The sequence below is a fragment of the Stegodyphus dumicola genome, chromosome 6 (assembly GCF_044657685.1).
Source record: "Stegodyphus dumicola isolate Sdum_Otavi_A_Nest chromosome 6, ASM4465768v1".
Lineage (NCBI taxonomy): Eukaryota > Metazoa > Arthropoda > Arachnida > Araneae > Eresidae > Stegodyphus > Stegodyphus dumicola.
The window spans coordinates 113,576,199-113,598,136 of NC_140773.1; the positions used below are offsets into that span (position 1 = coordinate 113,576,199).

Genomic DNA, 21,938 nt, shown 5'->3' on the forward strand with positions numbered 1-21,938 from the left:
ACCAACTTCTGTTTGCAGCTTTTTAAGACTGTTTCCATTTGCTGCGCTTTAAACCGGATGACTTCTTTAACGAACATTTCGTTAAACAAAAAGTTATCAAAATTTCATTAGAAAAAGAAAAACCTTTCTTTCTGAAAATAATGCAAAAGAATGAGAATACCGCCATGGTATAAAGCATTTCTGCAAAAATGATTTGCGCATAATATTTAAAGGATATGAAAATTTAAAATATATATCTATATGTAGTATAGAAATGCACAGACACGAGGATTCTCAACAATTATAAAATAAACTTTTGACTGAAAAATTAGTTTCAATTCAACTGGTCACCCGAAAAAAATGCCATGATTTAAAAAAACAATGACCCAAAACTATTAAATATATGAATATCGTTCGAATGTTAGCGAATACGTTAAGCCATAATGAACAGTAATGGAAGTTTTCATCTCACCTTTTTCGCAGATTTCGATGTTTTATCTATTTATCGTATGACATACTTAAAAACTGCACTGGTTGTCTATCCAGTAAATATTTGTAAATTTATAGTTGAAACAACTGTTGTGATTATTTTTCGTAGTTAACGGATATCAAGATTCCTTTTTGCCATAAATAATGCTCTAGGCATACTCCAACCCCCCCCCCTTAAAAAGACTTTTAGAGACGACCAGTACTTGTTCTTACAACATGCTAGATAAGAAGATCACTATTTGCGGCCAGTTAGTTGTTTGGTATATCTCTTGCATAACGACTAGAAAATATCCACCAACTGCAGATTAAACAAAAAGAAGATCTTTCGAATCATTATGGATGTACTTTATTATCTTTGATACAGGGCAATGCTCGCAGACCTAGAAAAAAAAAATTTTTCTTTAATTTAGTGAAACCTTTCACTGTCACATCCTCAAAGAAGAGTCAGTACAATGCTCATCTGCTTCTCATCTCAATAAAAATAATAATCATGAAATGCACAATTTAGCTTCTAATCATTAACTTCTTTACTCTTCCCTTTCTATCTCACATAATTCTCATTGCTAATCTTATGTCTATAACTGTTTTCTCGGTGTTACCGCTCTTTGCTTATAGTTACTTAGGTTCCAACAACGGACAAAGGCCTTTACTGATTTCTTTACTTTGTAATTCCTGCATTACGAAAAGAGGTGCCTAACTTGCCTGTTGCTGAAATCAAACATTTTACATAAAATATCATCAAACAGCTACCCAACAAACTGATGAAATTTAACGCATTTAAGCTCTTTAGATAATCGATGATGGTGGTAGTGATGAAGCGTAAATAATAATATAAGCATGTAGAGACATTAGGTTAATTGGAAAAGCCGGAGAGGTGAAAAGTTAGCAACGCCTTCGGGAAGCGAACCACGGACCTCTTGAATACCGGCTCAGCGTGCAGAACCACTACACCACGAAGACACGCTAGGAAAGCGGGAGAAATACCTTACAAGCAATATTCAGTTACATTAACAATTAAAACTCAGCTTTTGTTGTTGCTATTAAATGTGTGTTTGAGGCTATAAAAATATTCTTTCGCTGGCGAAAAAAAAAGACATGACAGTTTTTATTCTGTAATCTTACCCAGAGAGTAAATTTATAATATGCATACAATAAATATCGTTTTCGGGATGTACTTTTAAATGCTACCTGAATAAAAGTATTATGAAAGAATTATAAAGCTCATGGAATCCGACGCACATTTTAAACTAGCCCTCTGATATGCAGAATTGCTGCTTTTGTGTACAGGAAAGTACACTTAAATGTAATACAGAAATTTAATATAATATAAACAATATTTTTTCTCGTTATTAAATATTTCATTTTTAGCTCGAAAGATTCAATGACGGCCCGTGGTTAGCAATGAATGAACTAAATCGAGGCCCCATTTTAATTTTTGTTTTCTTTCGCTGACGGAAAAAATAGCCGTGAAAATTTGCATTCTGTTATTTTACCCACAGAGTAGATGCTAGCCCTTAGCTGCTTTTGATATTTAGCTTATAAACTGTTAAAATACTTGACTTAAAAGAATTATAAACGTACTTTCTTTTGCTAAAATTAGAAAATTAAATTTGAAATAATATATTATATATATATATATATTAATGACACTAGGGGGAATGGGCACAAAAATAAATTTGAAGCATGTGTCAAACACTAATTGCAGCCACTGACACTGCAAGAAAAATAATTTGAAATTTTACATCAGATTAAAAACTCTCCTCAAGCTTAAGAGAACTAAACTGATGATATGATGTCATGCCACATGGCAAATTCAAAATCCGACTCATGACGTAATCGAATAAAACAGAACGAAACCAGATGTTCTCTTGGCTACTATTTTTTTTCTATCAAAGTGATGAATGAGATGATAACCTGAAAGTCCAAATTTCTCCAAAGTAATCATCTGCCTTATGATAAATGATGCCAATTGCAAGCAAATTCTTAAAGCGCATCATACCAGTCTAGTTAAATTAATAACGAATAACAGATTTTACAAATAAATTGCAACTGCCTTTAACGGCAATTCATCAAATGTATGCTAATTATTGGGGCAAAAATTCGAAAATGCAGCACTTAACAGGAGAAACTCTCAAATAACATATGCCAGTAATGAAAACCTTGATTTATTTAAAATTTGTGTTCTACTTACGCACTATCATTTTAAAGACGAAGGTCTCTTCATTCGTCAGTAGTTATTTTGGGAACAGATGAATAAAATCACCATATGAATAAGGATTTTTCCGCGTGACCTTTCTCATTCAAAACGTTAAACAGGAAAATCATGAAAATAAGGAAACCACAATACAAGTATAAATTTTTCCAGCCAGTTGCCTCAAAAATTTTCCGGCGACACAGAACGGAGATTCAAGATTTAGAACACTAATTTTTTTTTTTTTTTTTTTTTTTTTTTTTTTTTTTTTTAATTCGAGAGATTCGAGAACTTGAATTCCCATACCTATAAATAAGTATATATATTGAAATTATTCAAACTCCGACGATCTCAAAAAATATTTTGCAAATAAGTATCACGTAATCACAGCCACTTCGAACACAATACCCAAAACAAAGCATAGTCTAGCAATAGGCGGAGATAAAACAACTCTATACTGGTAGTTCGATTCAGGTTCAAACCGTGGTGAATAGGGTGGTTTCATAGGTGTTTTTTATGATTTTCCCCAAAAGTAATGTCAGTATCTCCATATCAATAATGTCATCCCTGAGCCCCAATGTGCTTTGCCATAATCAAACAATCCAAATAGCTACACAATACCACCCCCTTGAATGCAGATAAAGATCTAAACGAACTCCACACGAAACACACAAAAAAAGAAGTTTTTAAACACTGCAGCAAAAGTGCAAAGGATTCATGAGAAGGAATCAATTAAAATCTTACAGCAAGTTCACTTTATCTAACACAAAAACTAAATTTCTAGAAAGTAACGGAATAAACACACACAATAACTTAGCTTCTCATACCCTCTAAACTGATACACAATAAATCGAAAAGAAGGAAGTATCTTCAGCTTCAACAGCTAAAGTTCATGTAATAATCCTCCAGTTTATACACTTCGGAAAAAAAGGAAAAGAGCGGCAGAAAAACTCTCTATCTAACACCCCGAAACATACGTAAAACATATCCCGAAGCTTTGTAAGAAAGAAAGGACATTCACCTGCTACAAGCCAACGGTGAGAGATCTCCCTTTAGATTAACGTAGAGGGAAGAAAGAGAGAGAGAAAGTTAAAAAAAGGAACGTCCTTAATAACTTTGAACCTGATCTGAAAATACGAGTAATCTCATTTCCATGATTTCATCCCTCTACTTTTGTACTTCAACTTCTTTGTTTAAAGAATTTAAATAACGAATGGAATACCCTCATTCAATCCGTAAGTAATTAAAAATTTAATAGTTTAAATTCACATTTACGTGAGATATTAATATAAAAACAATTTTCAAAAAATTAAATGGGAAATCACTTCTAACTTTCAAAACGCTAATCAAAACGTTTTGAACCTCTTGAAGAAGTGTTATCGTTAGCGACAAAATCGTGTCTGTTAAAAATAAAGATCAGAAATATAAGGGCACACTGCTGCCATTTCATGGTATATGAAACCCTTTATTTATCTTCATATTATGTTCACAACAGTAAATCTTATTTTTGCTTAACAACAGAAGCAAAATATTCATATAATTCTTTAATTTTTAAAAATTCTCTAATGGTAAAAATCATTTTTACGTATTATATAGCAATCTAAACTTTTTTTGAACCTGTCACTATCGTTAACGTATCGAACGTTAAAGCTTCAGACAATTTCGTCCAAATTATTATCTCTAGCGTTGATGTAAAAATATACACTTTCTAGAATAGTATGGTGCAAATCATCATCATGACTGTCCAGTGTATAAGGAATTAAAACTACTGGGTAGCTTTTATTTATAAGTTTTTCATCATAAAGGTGTAGGTACTTTTATCCACTGTTCGAAAAAGTAGAAACACTCAAAAGGATGTCTTAACACGAAGATGCTCCCACCTTCACTAGGTCAGTTTCTAACCTGAAAAAAGCAATCTCCATACAGATATGAGCAAATCTATGTCGCAGTATATTTTTGAAGGTTTCTGTTTTTGCGAACAGTGGCCGATTTACATTAAAATGCCATGATTTTTATGATGGGGATACATTATGAAGTGATGCCAAACTATTAAACAGCAGAAGTGCCTTCCCTCTTTAATTTCATTTATATCCAAATTAGAGATTGAGCTGGTTTTTCATACCGCCATAGCAACGCCAGTGGAGCTTCTGCTGTATAATATCTATGTCCCTATAGGTAGTCTTTGAGTTCAATAAATTTTCTTCAAAAACTTTGGTGTTGGTGTTTAATTATGGCAAAGCACACTAGGGCTATCTGCCTAAGGGGAGGGATGCTTTCGTAGAGGTCTTTCTAAGGTAAACTGGCTCGTATACACGTTATACATGGGGAAAACCACGAAAACACCCATGCAGCCAGCCCGTTCGCGGGATTCGAACCTCGGACCGAACTACCAGTGTTCAGCGACTTTACCGCTCGGCCGCTGGAGGGCTTTCCCCCTCCCCCCCCCCCCAAAAAAAATTCGCTACTTAAACTCAGACATAAATTTTTATAAAACCACTTCTGCCACATCTGTACATCGAATGTTGAAATTAATGTTTCTGTGTAAAAGTTACTCGGCCAAAATTAATAATTCCAATTGGGAATAAATGCTCTAATCTTTAAAAATAAATAAATTTTTAATTTCGAAAATACATAGCAAATAATAGAAAATACCACTTCCGGCACACAAATCTTTAGGTATTTCTGTTAGCTTGTGATAAGATACATGCATCACAGCGAGTTTTATGAAGAATATCTTGACGCAAGCATGTTGTTGCATAACACTTTAGTTCCAGATCAATAAATGTCTCGATAAGTATGTAAAAAATAAACATATAAAACTCAAATTAAAAAATGATAAAAGTCCCAAAGTTTTTATAAAGAGCAAAAAGGGGCATGCAAACTTCACATTATTTACCATGACGTATTCGTATTAATGCGCTTTAAATGTACTCCTTCGAGTATTGGCAAACTTCTTTTATATAGACAAGATTAAAAAAACAAAGAAAAAAAGAAATTTTCCAGCAATGCTAGAACTTAAGTTTCTAAAGATAACTTCATTTAAAAATGCAAAACATTTCCATTCAACGATTTTTTGTGTCGGAATCCAGAATCTTGTTATATTAAAAAAAAAAAAAATCTATGCACAACTTAAGAGACCTAACGAACATTCATGGCTGGTATTTCGGAGATTCTAAGACACATAACCTAATAAAATGCACAAAGGGCCACATCACACAACAACAACAAAAAGGAAGGATGGACATCATCCAGAATTTAACATATATTAATGACTAATAATATAAACCATTTTACTATTGTAACCGACAAAATTATCCTTTTTTTAGTAATCCAGAAGTTATTTATTAGGAAAAAATTATAAACGTTTTCAATGTGAACATTGAACTAATTCTTTGAATACATCTGTAGCTTATCTAGTTTCAAAAGATAACACTAACAGCCAAGATGCTGCGTTGGCAATTTATGTTCTTCATGTAGGAAAAAATTTCTGCAAACATTCGTAATTTCTGTAAGAGCTACTATGATGATAGAATATTCATAATGCGCTGAAAATTTTTCTTATAACTTTATAAAAGCGTACTTTGTCGACCAAAGCGCAAGAGCTAAGAAATATTAGCAGTTTATCCCGGATTCTTTTAATGGCCACAGAACAAGCTTTCTTCATGTATAGTGTAAATATGAGCCAGTTTATTTAAGTCCTCCATAAAGAGTTTAGTTTAATTACTTGATTACGAAAAAGCAAGCTAGGTTTATCTCCTACGTGGAGATATGCGTCTGTGGACGGCTTTCTAAATAAAAATAGATTTCTTTCTAAATATATATCTACGTTACACATGGAGAAAACTTTGAAAACGCCCATGGAGTCAACCCATTCGCCTTCAATCGAATCCAGGTCAAAACTACCAGTATTCAGCGAATTTACCGCTCCAGGTGAGCCCTCAATGAAAGGATCCCTCAGTTTAGGGAAGAGCTTCAGCGCTTTCGCAGCATAGAAAATAATCCTAATCCTAAAAATCCACTAAAAAAAAAAAAAAAAAAAAAAAAACTGAAACGACTACGTTTCACCGCTACAAATTACTCGCCGCTAGCAGCTTCAGCTGAGTTTCACCTCATCAACTGAGAAATACCATAATAAACACAAATGCAGTCGGTATTCTTTGAAATCTTTAAATTTATTTTCCAAGTCTTTTGATAAAATGGCAATTAAGTTGCATATTTCGACTGTTGAACAGACACAATTCCAGCGAGAATAAATGAATGTTCAAAAGTCATTATTAGCTGCTTAAGTCTTAAACACGCATGTTCAATTCATTTAAGGAAGCACTTACATCTACACACACACCAAAAAAAAAAAAAAAAAAAAAAAAAAAAAAAAAAAACTTTTGAGATTTCCCACAGTCTTCCTTTCAAATTCAATATTGCATATGATCACCTCTCCACCCCTTTTATCAGCTACGCGGCGTGACGAGAAATATATCAAAGGGCCAATCTTATGAATACAATTTATCAACAGAACTTGGTTCCACACCAACATACCACTGGCACGGCGTAGAACTGACACACGAGTTATGTAAAATCGACACCGGCATATGACTGACACTTTGAAAGTCGACACCGGAACATAATTGACACGGCATAAGATCGGCACAGGCATAAAATCGATAGCAGCAACGTAATTAATACATGGAAGGATGCACACCCGCATTCAGTCCACATCGACAAAGTTTTCACAAGGCTTATAATTAGCAACGGGGCGTAAACGAGAATGAAAGAATTTGATTAAATTGTGACTTTTTTAGGATACCTACATAGGATCGACACGAACTGGTTTTTCAGCTACTACGTCGATCGGGTGGCAACAGAAAGGTGGTCGATCTTGTGCAATGTCGATACTCTCCCGCATTTCCTATCTACCACACTTGACTCATTCTGTTTCTTCATAAAAGACAAAAAAAATATTAATAAACGGATGGTTCATGAGTTTTATAAGAATTCGAACGATATAAGCGAAAGTGAAAGTCTAGAAACATCCCTCATGCTTAAAAGTAATTCATTATAGTTCAAGGAAATCGATTTCTTCATCATTTACGGACTGCGGCCATGTTTTCAGCATGCTACCGCGAAAACATATTGCTTTCACTTCGTAACAAACACAATCCCAACGATCCGAAAATCCCAATGATTTTGGAACCCGTATCTTATTACCGTATTTGACGGCATATAAGACGCACTTTTTTTCCTAAATTTGGTCTCAAAAATGTTACCCGCGTCTTATACGTGAAGGACACAGTCTTATACGTGAAGGTAATTGCATTCCATAATTGTTTATTTGGCTTTTACGAAACGTGAGAACTAAAAGAAACCACGCTATTGAAACTTATTTTCCTTGTGTTTGGCCGTCTAAATAAGGGTGCGTCTTATATGCGAGTGCGTCTTACATGCCGTCAAATACGGTACTTATCAGCATTAAAAAATGGAAACGGGTGCGGGCAGGGGGCGGGAGAAATTCCAATTTGAAAACTTAGATTGCAGCGTCTCAAAAAATATCTTTACCATAAAAAATTGCAAAATTATTTTTAAATATATGAAATTAAAAAACTGCAATCCGGTAATCTCTAAAAGAGCCTTCTACGATCTCTGAGTCTTTACAAGCAGAATCCGAACTAAAAGGTGGTGGACGATAATTTGTCAACACCTAGATTTGGTAACTGGGTCTCCTCATCTCCAAGTCGCCTTTTTAAAAGGGGATTATGTAAGTATTTTCTCCCTCCTTTCTTCATGCGTTCGTTGCGTAACTGGAAGCACGCCTTCCGAGCGCGAGTCCAGAGTTAGAATCCCGGCGACGGCACTGCACATTTTACACGTTCCTGCATCGATCAAATCTAATGATTCTACATACTAAACACACATATAGCTAAAAGTAAATTATCAGAAATAAAAAAAGAATATGAAAAGGAATTCAGCCACATGCAGACAAGTTTTTTCCCCCCTCAGCCAAATGCAGACAAGTGTCCCCCCCTCAATATATTAAAGCATTTATATCTAAATTAGATTCCGTGAATCGTTAGCAGGAGTTCCGTAACTTTTTAATAAAAAGTAATTTTTTAAAATGTATTTTTAAGAAATCACAAATTGTTCCCAAAAAGAACATGAAAAGGAATTTCGCCACGTATAGCCAAGAAACATTTCTGATCCATTAAAGCATTCACATTGGGTTTCGTGGATTGTTATCAAGAGTTCCGCAGCTTTTCAATAAAATTTCTAATATGCATTTTTCAAGCTTTTTACTATATTTGCTGTTATTACAAAAATCCGGTAATTATTATTTTTACATGAATAAAATAATATCTTAAAACAGCAACAGCATTCTTAAATATCTATATACTGTGCAGAGGAACATTTGATACTTTTATTTGAATCGAATTTTTCGAATCGATTCGACGCAAAATGATTCCTTTATTGATTCGACCTGCCAGTTAGGGTCTAATCTAACAATCGACACTCATTTTTGTCAAAATAAACGATCTTTTGCAAAAAGGAAGAAATACACAGAAAACATAAGTCAAACAAAATAAACATATCCATAATAAAAATACAAGAATTTCTCCTCAAAAACACCTGGTTCATTACGCTTGCAATTACAGATGAATCTAATGCACACTTACATGCTGACGTAGCATTTTTAAGCAGAGGTACACAGTGGGATTTGAAAAATATTTCAAAGGTTTCTGTATAAAAACTTAAGGATGTTCAAATGACAATTGTACTTGATATTAAGTAATACACATATTAATTTTTTATTACATACTTATGTAAATTTCAGCATTTTTAGTTACTAAAATAGTACACTTAAATGTAGTCTCTCCCAAGGATATGAGAAATTAAAAAAAAAAAAAAAAAAAAGAAATTGCTTTTAAATATCTTAAATACTATATATATATATAAAATTTAGTCACTTTACTATTACTCTGATTACACATTAATATAATGTCAAAAACATTTAGTTATATTTGTAAAAATGTATTTGTTGTAATATAATTAAAAGATCCAAATTTAGATTTATCTTGGCAAATAAAATTTGATAAGAATGTGATTTTGGATTACAAAAGTTATACATTTATAAAAAAGAAGGCAATGTACAAAATCTGGCAATCTAAGCAATTATTACAGAACATAAAAGAATATGACTACTTAAAATGTTTCATAAACCTCAGAAATTACTCAACTCCACATATTATCTATCTATCGACTACAGAAAAATTAGAATTTGTGAACCATGATTTTTGCTTAGTATGAAGATGCAACACAGATTTATATGAGTACGAATAATAAATGTAAAAGCTGGATCGTGCAAATGTGCTTAAACAAGTTAGCTGCATGTACTGATGACGCATAGCAAACAAAATGCAATACACGCAAACACAATGTTTCCAGACTCATATTTTTAATTTCCTACTGCTATATTTAAGCTGCGAAATTCCTCCGAAGATTTCCGATGACATCAAATTCAAGCAATCCATTTTATGGCAAGAATTTACACAATATGAATTTGCAATTAAACGTAATGCAGATAATGCACATTTGAAATCTAAACCAATTTACAAATCCTCACTGAGAAAATATGCGTAACAATACCTTCCCGCATTCCTTGCGTAAGAAAGGAATTTTAAACGAAACGTTTCAGAGATAATTTTTCGAAAATGTTATTTACAAAAAAATTACTTCACCGAAATGTATTTTGCAGGATAGTATCAGCTAAAAGTCACGCACGGTTACAGCTACGGAACTCCATCATTCAAGCATGCTCGATTACTTTCTCGTTATGGAAAAATGAAAAAAAAAAAAATGTCTCCTTGGAGTCACTTTTGGCAGTAGAATTATTTCCCACGATGTAAAATTCTAATGTCTACGAAACATTTCCTCCACACCGGTTTACAATAAAATATGTGTAATTTGGATAATTCGAGAAAATTTTTAAAAATGAACTATGCGTAATTTTTCCGTTTCCTAAAATAAGGCACAATATCAATAAATTGACGCTCAGTCAATATACGGCAAACGAATATCGGTAGTTCAAGACTTCTTAAGGCTAATTTGAAGATCAGTGCGTTCAAGAGATATTTCGCTAAGGGCCCCAATCCTAACGACAAAATATGTAGCACATTTCCATCAAAAAATTCTGCTGTTTATTCATAATTATAGATTAAAATTTTAAATTTACTTACGCTGTTCTTATTACTAAGTCTATTGATCTAAATTTAAAGCCTACGAGCGGTAAAATCGCTTAACACTGTTAGTTCCGATGTATGTTCGAATCCAAGCGAAGAGGCTGGCTGCATGGGCCTTTTCGTGGTCGTCTTCATGTGCAACGTGTATACGAGCCAATTCTAACTAGAAAGTCCTCCACAAAGGCATCCCTCCCTCGGCATGCTTTGCCATAATAAAATAAATCACACCAAAGCTACTCTAAATATAATCCGCATCAGCTCTACTGATTTTATTGTCGTAAAGCAGGGTTCCTGATACTGTGGGTCGCGACCTCTTTGGGGGTCGCGGGACCTGCAACAGGGGGTCACCAAAATTTTTAGCGGTTTTGATATTTCTTATTATAATAATTTTACAATTACCAAATATTTTAACACAATGTATCTGAAAATAGATAAAGATAAAACAATACAAACAAAGAAAAAAACGAAAACATTCGATGCATTCATTTTATAATATAAACGTTCATTTTCCTTGCTTTGCACGTGACGCTGTCATTTCGTCTGTTACTTATTTAAAGTTTTCACATTGTTCTATGTCTTAAAATTTCTTCTACATCTTAAAATTAGAAATTTTAAGACATAGAACATAGTTAATGACCTAAAACTGCAATAGTATATAACAGTACGAGTGGGAAAATTGACAGTTTCACTCACGCGTGTGTCGGATTTGAGCAATACTTATGGGATCCCAGAAAATTTTTGTAAATATTATGGGGTCCTAGGGATTGCGAAAAAATCTCAGTGATAAAAAGGAGTCGAGACTGAAAAAAAGTTTAAGAAACCCTGTCGTAAAGAAAGATAGGGACTGTCGTTGGAATGTATTTTGGGCGCCTTCAAATAATAGTGCGAATTTTCCTACTTTTGTCCAAATTTTGATACAGCCTGCTAGCAGCCTTAATTCAACCGAGTTCAGACCGGCAAACGCACTGGCTGCTTGAGAATTTTCATGGATGCGTACGTGAATACGAGCCAGTTTCCCTTAAAAACTCTTTCACAAATACATCCCTTTCAAGTTTCGCGTGCTTTGCCGTGATCGAAACATGCAGTCCAATATCCGTTTTGATGAAGAAACACATGAATCCATGGATCTCTTAAATCTCTTCTTCCCTCACCAATAGAAGTTCGAAAGAACATTTGACTCGACCGATTTTTAAGTGACCCAACCACAAACGCACTATACATTTACAAACATTAAAGATTCATCCGGGCATGCCATCTATTCGCACAAGCATACATTTAGATGAAACCTAATTGTCTCGTTTTGTGCGTTGTTCTTGCTCCGCAGCAAAGTGAAACGATTTCTACAAACCCCAATTCTAAGTAAATGTTAGCAGTCGGATTAAACTGCTGTCAAAGAATTGAATTGTAGAATACTGGTAGTTTGTTTTGGATTCGGTTTCGCCTCTAGCTTTCATGGTTTGCCCAGTAAAGATGGGAAAAATTGCTCTTTTATGAGATCAGTTCAAAGCCGTTCTTCACCGAAATGAATCTATTCTTTTTTACCGCTCACTATTCTCATTAGTGAATCAGATCAGGAATAAGAAGTGAATCAAAGCAGTGGGCAAGAAAAAAGGGAAAAGAGAAAAGAATCGAACGAAGAATGTTGGTCGGAAGAATCGCTAAGTCCCTGAATTGATTTCTTTTAACTGTAGTTTTGAGTTTCCAACAACCTCCTTTCTGTACAGAAATAACAATAAAGTTTTGGAATAAAACAAATATTCAAATAGTTGGAAAATTATAAAAATTAAAATTATTTCCCTTTTAGATGAAAAATACAGGTTTTTTAACCCCCAAAGTGGAATCCAACTTTCCTGGCATGTTTCCAATAAGAGCTGTCGAAGAAAGCACCACTTCGTTTCCGGGATCACCATTCATTTAGTCAGTAAAGAGAATCGGCTGAATCACAATATACGAGCAGATCGTATCGCTCACAAACTGATTCAAAGAACCTATTCACTATTATCCACTGTGTATTTCATAAGTCCTTTACGAAAGTATCTCCGCTCTTACTTAGGCCGGGGGTGTTTCAGCATAGTTAACAACTCCAAACCTCTACCTGTTGGTAATAAGACCTCTACCTCTAAAATATGTTTAAAGTTAGTTTTTCTTAAATTCCCCTCCTCCCGAATGACGTGTGCTCTTTACTATAATTAAACTAATAAAATACCTTGCGTTCGAATTCATCTACGCAGTAAACTATAATGCATACTAAATTCACTTACACAACAGCCTATACTTCACGTGTTTTTAGTTTCATTTATTTTCAGTTCATTGTTATTTTTCACTTTTATAAAAATAAAAGTGAAAAACAGAGAAGTTTGGTTACACAGTATGAATTCTTGCCGCAAAGAATGTAAAGTGGATATTAAAGTAAAAATTTCGAGTTTTCAAACGTTGGATCATCGCAACTGTTTAAAACATGTTTATAAAATATTTTTAATAAAAAGTAAGCAATTTTTTTCTCCTCATTACGTTGGAAAATTTTACTAACTAATCAATAATAACTAGTCAATATCAACAAGGCGTGAGGAGAAAAATTTTTTTTGTTTGGAAATAAGACTTTTTAATAAGAAAATCGGTTACACGAACAAATCCATTACCTACCTCCGGCGTCATTCAACATTTTGGATAATTAAGGCTGAACTGTACGTTTATATTTATTAGCAAGAACACGCTCCTTCTTTTGACGTTTAAATAGCTACCTCTAGAAGAATCTCAGTCTTGCACTTTCATTGCGCAGTTATTCATCCAACAATTTTATTCTTTTATAGCGTGCGATAGTTTTTAAAACATTGTTTTACTTGACTTACATCTGATTCTCAAACAACATCTTATCGTGAGCATCTTAACAAACAATGCCCTAAACAGTATTTCGCTCGAAAAACAATATAAAATAAGCAAAACATAAAATTGAAGAACAAGTTCAAATCAAAATGAAAAACAAAATAAAATTTATAAAATTCGCGGGCTTCAAGGTGCACATGTTTCAGTAGAGGACTATGTTATTTAAAATTCTGACAGCTCTTACAGTGCGAAGAATATACATGCAGATTCTTCAGTATTTAATTTCTTTTAAAATATTACAGTGCGATAATATTTGGTGGCAACGATTTGAAAATTCATTTGTCTTTTATAATGAATTAAAATCATTAAGTCATTAAAATCATTAAAGCCATTTGCCTTTTATAGTGACGCAAAAACCCATTTCGAGACCAACAGCCTCTTCTGGTCTAACAAAAAATTATGAATTTTCTTTTCTTAACATACTGATATGTAAAAAAAAGTCGCAGTTACACCTAAATCTGAACAATCATAACATTACTGTTAGTCGCTTGCTCACGTTAAGTTTTGTTTGGCGCAGCACATCTGAAGAATACACGATAAGCAAAGCTGGGTGAATCTTTACAAAATAGGGCAATCAAAATAAAATAAATTTTAATCCACAAAAAGATACATTATTTCCAGAGGATGAGGCTAGCCTCTTCATTTCGAAAAAATGAAGGAATTTCTTCCTTCATTTTTCTCACGTTCATTTTAGAGGCTATCACTTCAATAGGAAATGTCCTTTTCCATTTTAACTTCCGAATTACGTATAAATGGGATGTCATTTTTTGGAACAATAGTCAATTACGTTAAACAAGTCGCAGGTCAAGTTTGTTTAAGTTATAAATGGTGCGTGTAATGTGAAATACAACAATTCTAATTACAGAAAGTATATATCAGGTAAAATGCTACTATGTCTAAATGCATTTATTTAAACAATATAATTGTTACCGACTGCCGTTAACAGAGACTAAAATATATGAGAATATCATATTTAAGGAATAAAAAATTTAAATACGTGTCGCTGGTCGAAAAGGTACCTAAGATTTTGGGGCTAATCTTTGGAATACAGTTTATTAAATTATAGTATATTTTCTATCTATCATGCCTTTCATTTTAACAATTCATATTCGCGATATGCTATGGTTTAAGCAAATTACAAGACGCAGAAATCTTCAGATCTTATGCTCAGCAAGAACTTTTCAATAACTGCAATTCTTTTAACGGTCAGCTTTTGGTGGATGAGATAGAGCCATAATACTCTTCGAAATGTAGTTAAAGAAATATGATACAATTTTCGTTGCCTTATTGCCTATTTATGTCTAGAGAGCAATATACTCAAACTGTGGGGGAATAAAATCTTGCATTGAATTAAATCCTGCTGACACTACAATGCATCCAAAAATTGCAATATCTAAAAACAAATATTTGATAACTTCATATTATAGCAAATATATGGGCATACTGCAACTTTTAACGGCATTGATAGTACATATTAAAATTAGAACTAAGTCCTATATTACATATTTTAAACATCATTACACAGCAGAAAGTGGTAATTTTATTTAAAATTCTATTTCAGTGCTCTTAGATATTTTAAAGCCCTATGGACCGTGAATGAAGTGATATGGACGATTCCTGATAATAATAAAAAAAAAAAAAAAAAAAAAAAAAAAAAAAAAAAAAAAAATTTGAAATTAGGGAATAACAGTAGTTTGAAAAGCTAAGTTATCTATTTTTCTTGCAATTAAAACTGCTTTACAAATATTTTCAACAGCAACAATCAATTAATTTACAAATCAAGCATCAGTTACACTTGATTACTATGTTAAACTGGTTAGTCAATAAGACCTTACAGATCTGCGTATTTTAAGAGCAGAAAACGTTAGTTGTATTTGATGAGATACTTAGCTGGACCCATTATCAAAGGATACCGAATACTTTTATCAAGTTCTGACTGGATAAGTTAAAAACAACTTGTTCTCATCTTACTCACATTCAAGTAACAATAACATTAGAGCCTTAACAAGTTGAGCGCCGGTCCCTAGGGACCGGCATTGGAATTTTTGTTTGGCTGGCGTCGGTCCTCAGGACCGACAGTAGAGGACCGACAGTATTAAAGTTAAAAATTATAGTCTCAACAAAATGTGATCAAATTTAGTTTTAATGAAATGTATTGAAACATTCTAAACAAAAATACGGCTTAGCTTTACGGCTTAGCTCGCTGCCGGCTAAACGGAAAGGACAGCAAATTCGGCGCCGCGCTCAACATGTTAAAAAAAATATATGTGCATAAAGAATGCAGTAAGGATGATTTTTTCTCTCTACAGTTCTTCTGATAAGCACATTTATGATTACACAAATGTAACTATCAAATTCTGCAGAAATTTAATAATCTCAATAGGCTTTTTTTTTTTTTTTTTTTTACTACACAAGAAACCAAATATAAACCGATACGAAATTTTCTTTATTTAAAGAATAGTTTATTTTATATTTAAAATAATATTCCAATTAAAATGAGTGTTTCCAAATTCAAGCAAAAGAAGGTACAAGAAACTGAATATATGTGAATACTGTACATGCAATCTAGCGAATATTATACATTTTGTGTAGTAACACATAGTAAAGGGTGGGGGAAATAATCTTGGTTAGCTAACCAAATCAAGCATCAAATACAAAAACTGTTTTACCATAATAGAAAATACATAAATATTCCCTTACGTGTAAAATAATTTTACTGGCTTGAATATAGCACGAACCTTTATTTTAAAGACGAGAAAAAAAAAATGAGACTGCGTAAAAAGTGCCTTACAAACATATGAACTTCATGTGTTAGGTATTGAAAGATAATTAAGAACTAAAGTAAAAAGTTATTAAAACCAATTTTAAGCTACAAATAAATATATTTTAACTTCAAGTTTGAGGAATAAATTATAATATCATGTTAAATGTTACACAACATAAGAAACGTACAGTTTTCAGAAGAGCGCGTTTCAAGAAAAAAGCATCATCTTGTATTCGAAACAAAAATAAACATTTCGATGATTAATGAATTCTTCAAAATGCAAAAATAGTAATAAATTCAAGCAGCTCAAGGGAATGATTGCCTCGAACTTGCATTTGAAATTCAATTTAATAAAAAAACTGGCATCGTCAAACAATTTGGAAATCAATATAGTAATCCTAGGTCATTACTGCATATAAAACTAAAACAACTCACATGAGTAACGGATTATTACATTTCAAAATGGCTCCAAAACACCAATACTCACGAACAGATCCAATCTCGGAAATGATATGCTTCAATATCCAGTTTTTTTTTTTTTTAGTCCAAAGGGATTTGAATCCCGAAGGACTATTAGTTTCGTTTTGGCATTTTGCGTCGGACTCATAAATGTCGGTTCACTTTTCAAACTGTTGCCACAAAATGTTAGAGTCCTGCATTATATTTGAAGAAATTAAATAATGAAAAATCTGCATAAATGTATGTATATTTCTCGTATTGTGATAAAACAACGGTACATAGAGTCATCGAATTTTGAATAACGTAATCCTCCAACGAATATGAGCATGTGGAAGACCAAATTTGAAATTTGAAATTTGTTTTATGATCGATTTCCTATTTTTTAAAACTTTGACGAATTTTTGATTAACAAACTCAAGGATTTCAAAGCGAGCAATGGCAACGTTGTGCAGAAAAAACATTTTTATCTCCAGCGCGTGAGTCTCTGTATCGGAAATTCTAAAGATATGCTCGTTTTAAAACTATTTTGCGATATTGCTGTTGCACTGGATCTTATGGTTTAAGTGCGAGGAACATGATATTTAATAAAGAAAGGTAACACACAAAATGTTAAAAAACGCCCCTTTGGACGTAATTTAAAATCTGAAACATTTCAGAATTTTTTTTTTTTCCCCTACATAAACAAAGAAAAATAATAGCATTTTCTTTTTTATAAAAACTTACCTCCATCGGAAGTGGTCGCCTCACCGTTGTCTTTGAAATGAATTTTCATATTTCACCGAAATGCAGGACAGATTCACTGCCCAACCTTAACAGGTAAGGAAAAAAACTGGGAAATAGCGAGAAACAAACGCAACGGGAACTGTCAATTATGTCAACTGCCCGCTAGCTTTGCCTACGAAAGACTGAGAACTGCAAAATAGCTGTCAGTGGGTGAAGGGCATACAAGAGCGTAAAGAGCGAAAAAGAAAAAGGAAGAAAAAAATCGCGATGGAAACCGGTTGCAAGACCAGGCGCTGTGTTCACAGTCAATGAGATGATGACACAGAGCAGTGCGATGCAAGGAAACGATATCCTTTTACAGAATTCCAAAAATCTCGCAAACGGCACAGGTAGAGGGAGATCTCTTAAAATGTGCAAGATACTTAGGTATTTCTAATTTATCTGACTCGCAGCACGTAGCAACAACGAAAATCAGCATCTCCCGTTTACGCAATAGGTAGAACCACAGCATAGGTGAAATATCGAAAAGCGAAATTAGTTCCCTGAATTTGCAAAACATAAATAACGCACGGCATACATAGTATTTGTGAAAGCTAGCTAAATCACTACACTAGATGCAGAGGAAAGCTACTATAGAGCAATAGTAGGAGTTTAAGGGCGTTAAATCCTTAAGAAAAAACCGTGCACTGTCCGGAATGGATTACAAAATATCCGAGTAACCGGCTATGTAATGCTAACCGTTGTGCCCCAAAAGCGAATGGGAGAAGAGCACCTAATTTATTATATGCACCGTGTCCACGAAAATCCTTACCCGGCCTTTCATTTTCGCAACAGTCTGTCGTAAACATATACTTCCAAATACTAAAATGTTTTACACGACGCAAATGTTCATATTTTGGCAATTTTTTAATTTAAAGATATCAGTTTTATAAAACTTAACAAAACTTTTTATACATTTCTTCGGTACCTATACTTATATCTACGAAAATTTTGTTCTTATTATAAAAAATAAATACAAAAGATTTGACTCTCGTGCGACCAAAACTTACCGAGATGAAATTTGCAACTTTTGACGCCAGTTCCAATTTGCATAGCCGGGTCTGTTAATAAATAAATTTAAATAAAAAGTTGACTTTTTTTCTCTGAAATATCATTTAGTTATATTCTTCCATGATTTGCTAATGCCTCTAATTTTTAATTTTGTTTAATTTTTTTTAATCCCATTTTGGAAAAATATATATTGATCAAAATTTGCTTAAAACGAGCAGCAATTAATCTCTTAACATCAGAAATTTTTTTCTAAACTAATATTTTATTTTCATTTGCATATGAATACAAACACTTCGCTTTCCAATATGTGTACAGCTCACGAATATAATCTTTGATTTTAATTTCAAACACCTAGGTCAATTTTTGTCTTACGGAAGTCAAACTTTATTTCTTTAATTAGAAAATAATAAAACGTGAATATTTGTGCCATTTAAAATTTTTAGCGACTGGAAGTGTATATGTCTATGACCAACCGTTGCGAAAATAAAGGCTAAGTCACCATTTTTACAGTGTATACTATCCAAGTTAATTAAAATGTAAGAGAGGAAATATAAAACTTTGTATTTAAATACAAAAAATAAATGCATATGACAGAAAAGCATGCTAATGCAAAAATGAAAAATCAGTCTCCTCCCGCCGCCAAAAAAATTGTCCAAAATTTAATTTTGAAAAGAAGAAAAAGAAATCCTCGTTGTTGTTGTATTCTTGTCCATGTATTTCATGGAAAAATAGTTGCCAGGGCCTCAAGGAGGTTGGACTTCTTCCACCCCAATTTTGAGGAACAGCCCTCCAGGGGTCCGAAAGTTTCCCACTCCTCCCTCCAACATCAAACTACATGACAGAACTTTCGGCTCGTGATACATTTAGAGTGCCCCAATGCCACAAAGACATTATACAATTACAAACATCCATGTCTTCTCGGGGATTCGAACCCGAGCCTTTCGGTACAGCAGTAGGCTCACCTAACCACTATACCGTCTGGGTGGCAAACGCCCTCGTTCTGTGGTGGAAAGAATCTATATAAAATCGCCGCGAAATCAATAATTTTATTTAAAATCTACGCCAATCTACATTTCGCCTAATATTGCATAAAATGCATAAACTATCCAGATCGTACGAAAGGATGTGCATGGAATATACGAGTTTTGATTATAGAAAGACAGGGCTTTAGTAAAAAGGCGAAGGCTTTAGTAATCGAAAGATTCGATCGAAAAGCGAAGGCTTTAGTAGTTACTAAAGTTTTTGATAATTTATATTACATACTACACCTTGATAATTAATGATACTGAAAGCCCGATAACATATTAAAAAAGTTTTCTATTTTTCCTAGAGTTCCAAAATATTCGTGGATAATCTTTACTCCTAGGTTCAAAAATTAACAAATGATAAGAATGGATTTGGCTTCGTTTGCAGTTTTTCACTTTTAGGCGGAACACTTTACCTTGCCTTTTTTAATCATATAGAACGAATGTTTCTCTGACAAATTTCAATTAGCTAATACTTTACATTAACTAATACTTTAGTTAAATTAGCTAATATTTTACATTAAAACTCCGCTAAAATGGAGACAAATGATACTAAACTGCTGACAAATAAATAGACAAATTAATTCAGAGACCATAAATTTCCAATTTTTTTTTAAAGAAATGTTTCTTCACTTTTCACATTTTAGAAATAATTACATACTTTACAGTGACAACAAATAATCTCTGTAACCGGAATGTTTAAGTTTCATATTTAAAGAAATAAAACCTACAGCTTTTTCAAATACCCTGCGTTACACAGAAATAAAATATAACTGCGTAGAAAGAACTGCAAGAAGAGGCGTTAAAAGGAAGAAATAAAACTTTTTTTAAAAAATTACCTAAGAACATTCCTGAGGGCGTCCAAAATGCGGAAGAGTAAATATTCATTAGTATCCGAAGTGTAGGTTTAAGCTGAAGGCGTGAAAAGATTACCAACTGCTAATATGAAACAACGAATACCGGCTCCAACACTAGGGGGGGGGTTTAATCAGGCGTTAAGATTGTGGAACAAATATACGATATCGATAAAAAGAAAAAACAAAATTTAAATGTTTTCTAATCTAGATAAATGGGACTATTAAATGTAAGATAAGTTATTTTCTTTTTATTATTCTGCAGATATTGACAAAATAAAAATAATTATGATATTCAACAAAGACCTAACAAAGCAACATAACAAAAGGATTAATAATAACCTATCTGGAAAATAGCATGACAGTCCTTCTTGTGCATTAAAATATTACACTTGATGAATAATTAATAGGCAAAAATGATGGAAAACAGCGCTGAGCAACTAATTGCGTGATTACATAACACCTCCTTTTATATATATTTCTCTTCAATAAACATGTAATAGCTTCATTCTTAGCGTCCAAAATGTTATGTTTAATGTGCTATGTTTTATAACTAATGTATATTTTATGTGTTTTATGATAGTCATGTCCAAAGTTTTATTTTTAAAACAGTTATTCTCATGCTCCCCCTTTCCCAATGTTAGATGCAGAATCTGCTACTATTCGTTAATTCACAGAAGATATTAATGAGCTTCGGAGTCAAAATGTGAAAAATTCCTTAATTAAAAAAGGAGTACGATATTTAAAAAAATTTATTTTAATGTTATATTTATATAACACTGTAAAATACAAATTATTTTTCGTTTAAGAAAGGGGTAAAACAATTCACATTTAAAATTCAGTTTAGAAAGAGAAATGTTCCTTCGGTTAAGAATTAAAAAGTAATATTTATATGAAAATTAATTAAGTTAAGCATTTTATTTCTGAAACATACAGCTGTTAAGGCTAAAGAAATGTTTACGTAGTTTTGTCTGGAAATACTTAATAAAATAGTCTTCGTCCTAAAAAATACAACTGCACGTGATAGAAATATGTTTTAAATTTGCTGCTGCAAATAACTTATTATTCAAATAAATATATATTATATTGCCTATGGGCGCTATATATGCCTAGGGGCGACGCAAAGTATATGACGCCTCTAAGCAAGAAAATTTAGAAGTCCCTACACTCCGTTTATGAGAGTCTCCTTTACATAATGAAACGACGCCCCGAAGTTTTCTATTAAAGTGGTAGTCTTAGACAGCATGACGATCAGTGACGCTCAACATTAGGGAAAGGGTCAAATTTCGTATC

At 33.0% G+C, this 21,938-nt stretch overlaps 1 protein-coding gene across 3 annotated transcripts in view; it reads right to left on the reverse strand.

Annotated features, from left to right (window-relative positions):
• The window catches only part of LOC118197213 (echinoderm microtubule-associated protein-like 2), a 210,916-nt gene that overhangs the window by 156,217 nt on the left and 32,761 nt on the right, over positions 1 to 21,938 (reverse strand). Inside the window, exon 1 of one of the 3 annotated variants that reach the window (XM_085818834.1) lies at positions 20,631 to 20,731. The exons of 1 other annotated variant lie outside the window; for it this stretch is intronic. In XM_085818834.1, the coding sequence (XP_085674960.1) occupies positions 20,631 to 20,679 (49 nt within the window). In that variant the 5' untranslated portion in view covers positions 20,680 to 20,731. Of the gene's footprint in view, positions 1 to 17,716; positions 17,905 to 20,630; positions 20,732 to 21,938 lie in introns of those variants that run through there. One more of the 3 variants, XM_085818833.1, reaches the window with a different exon arrangement.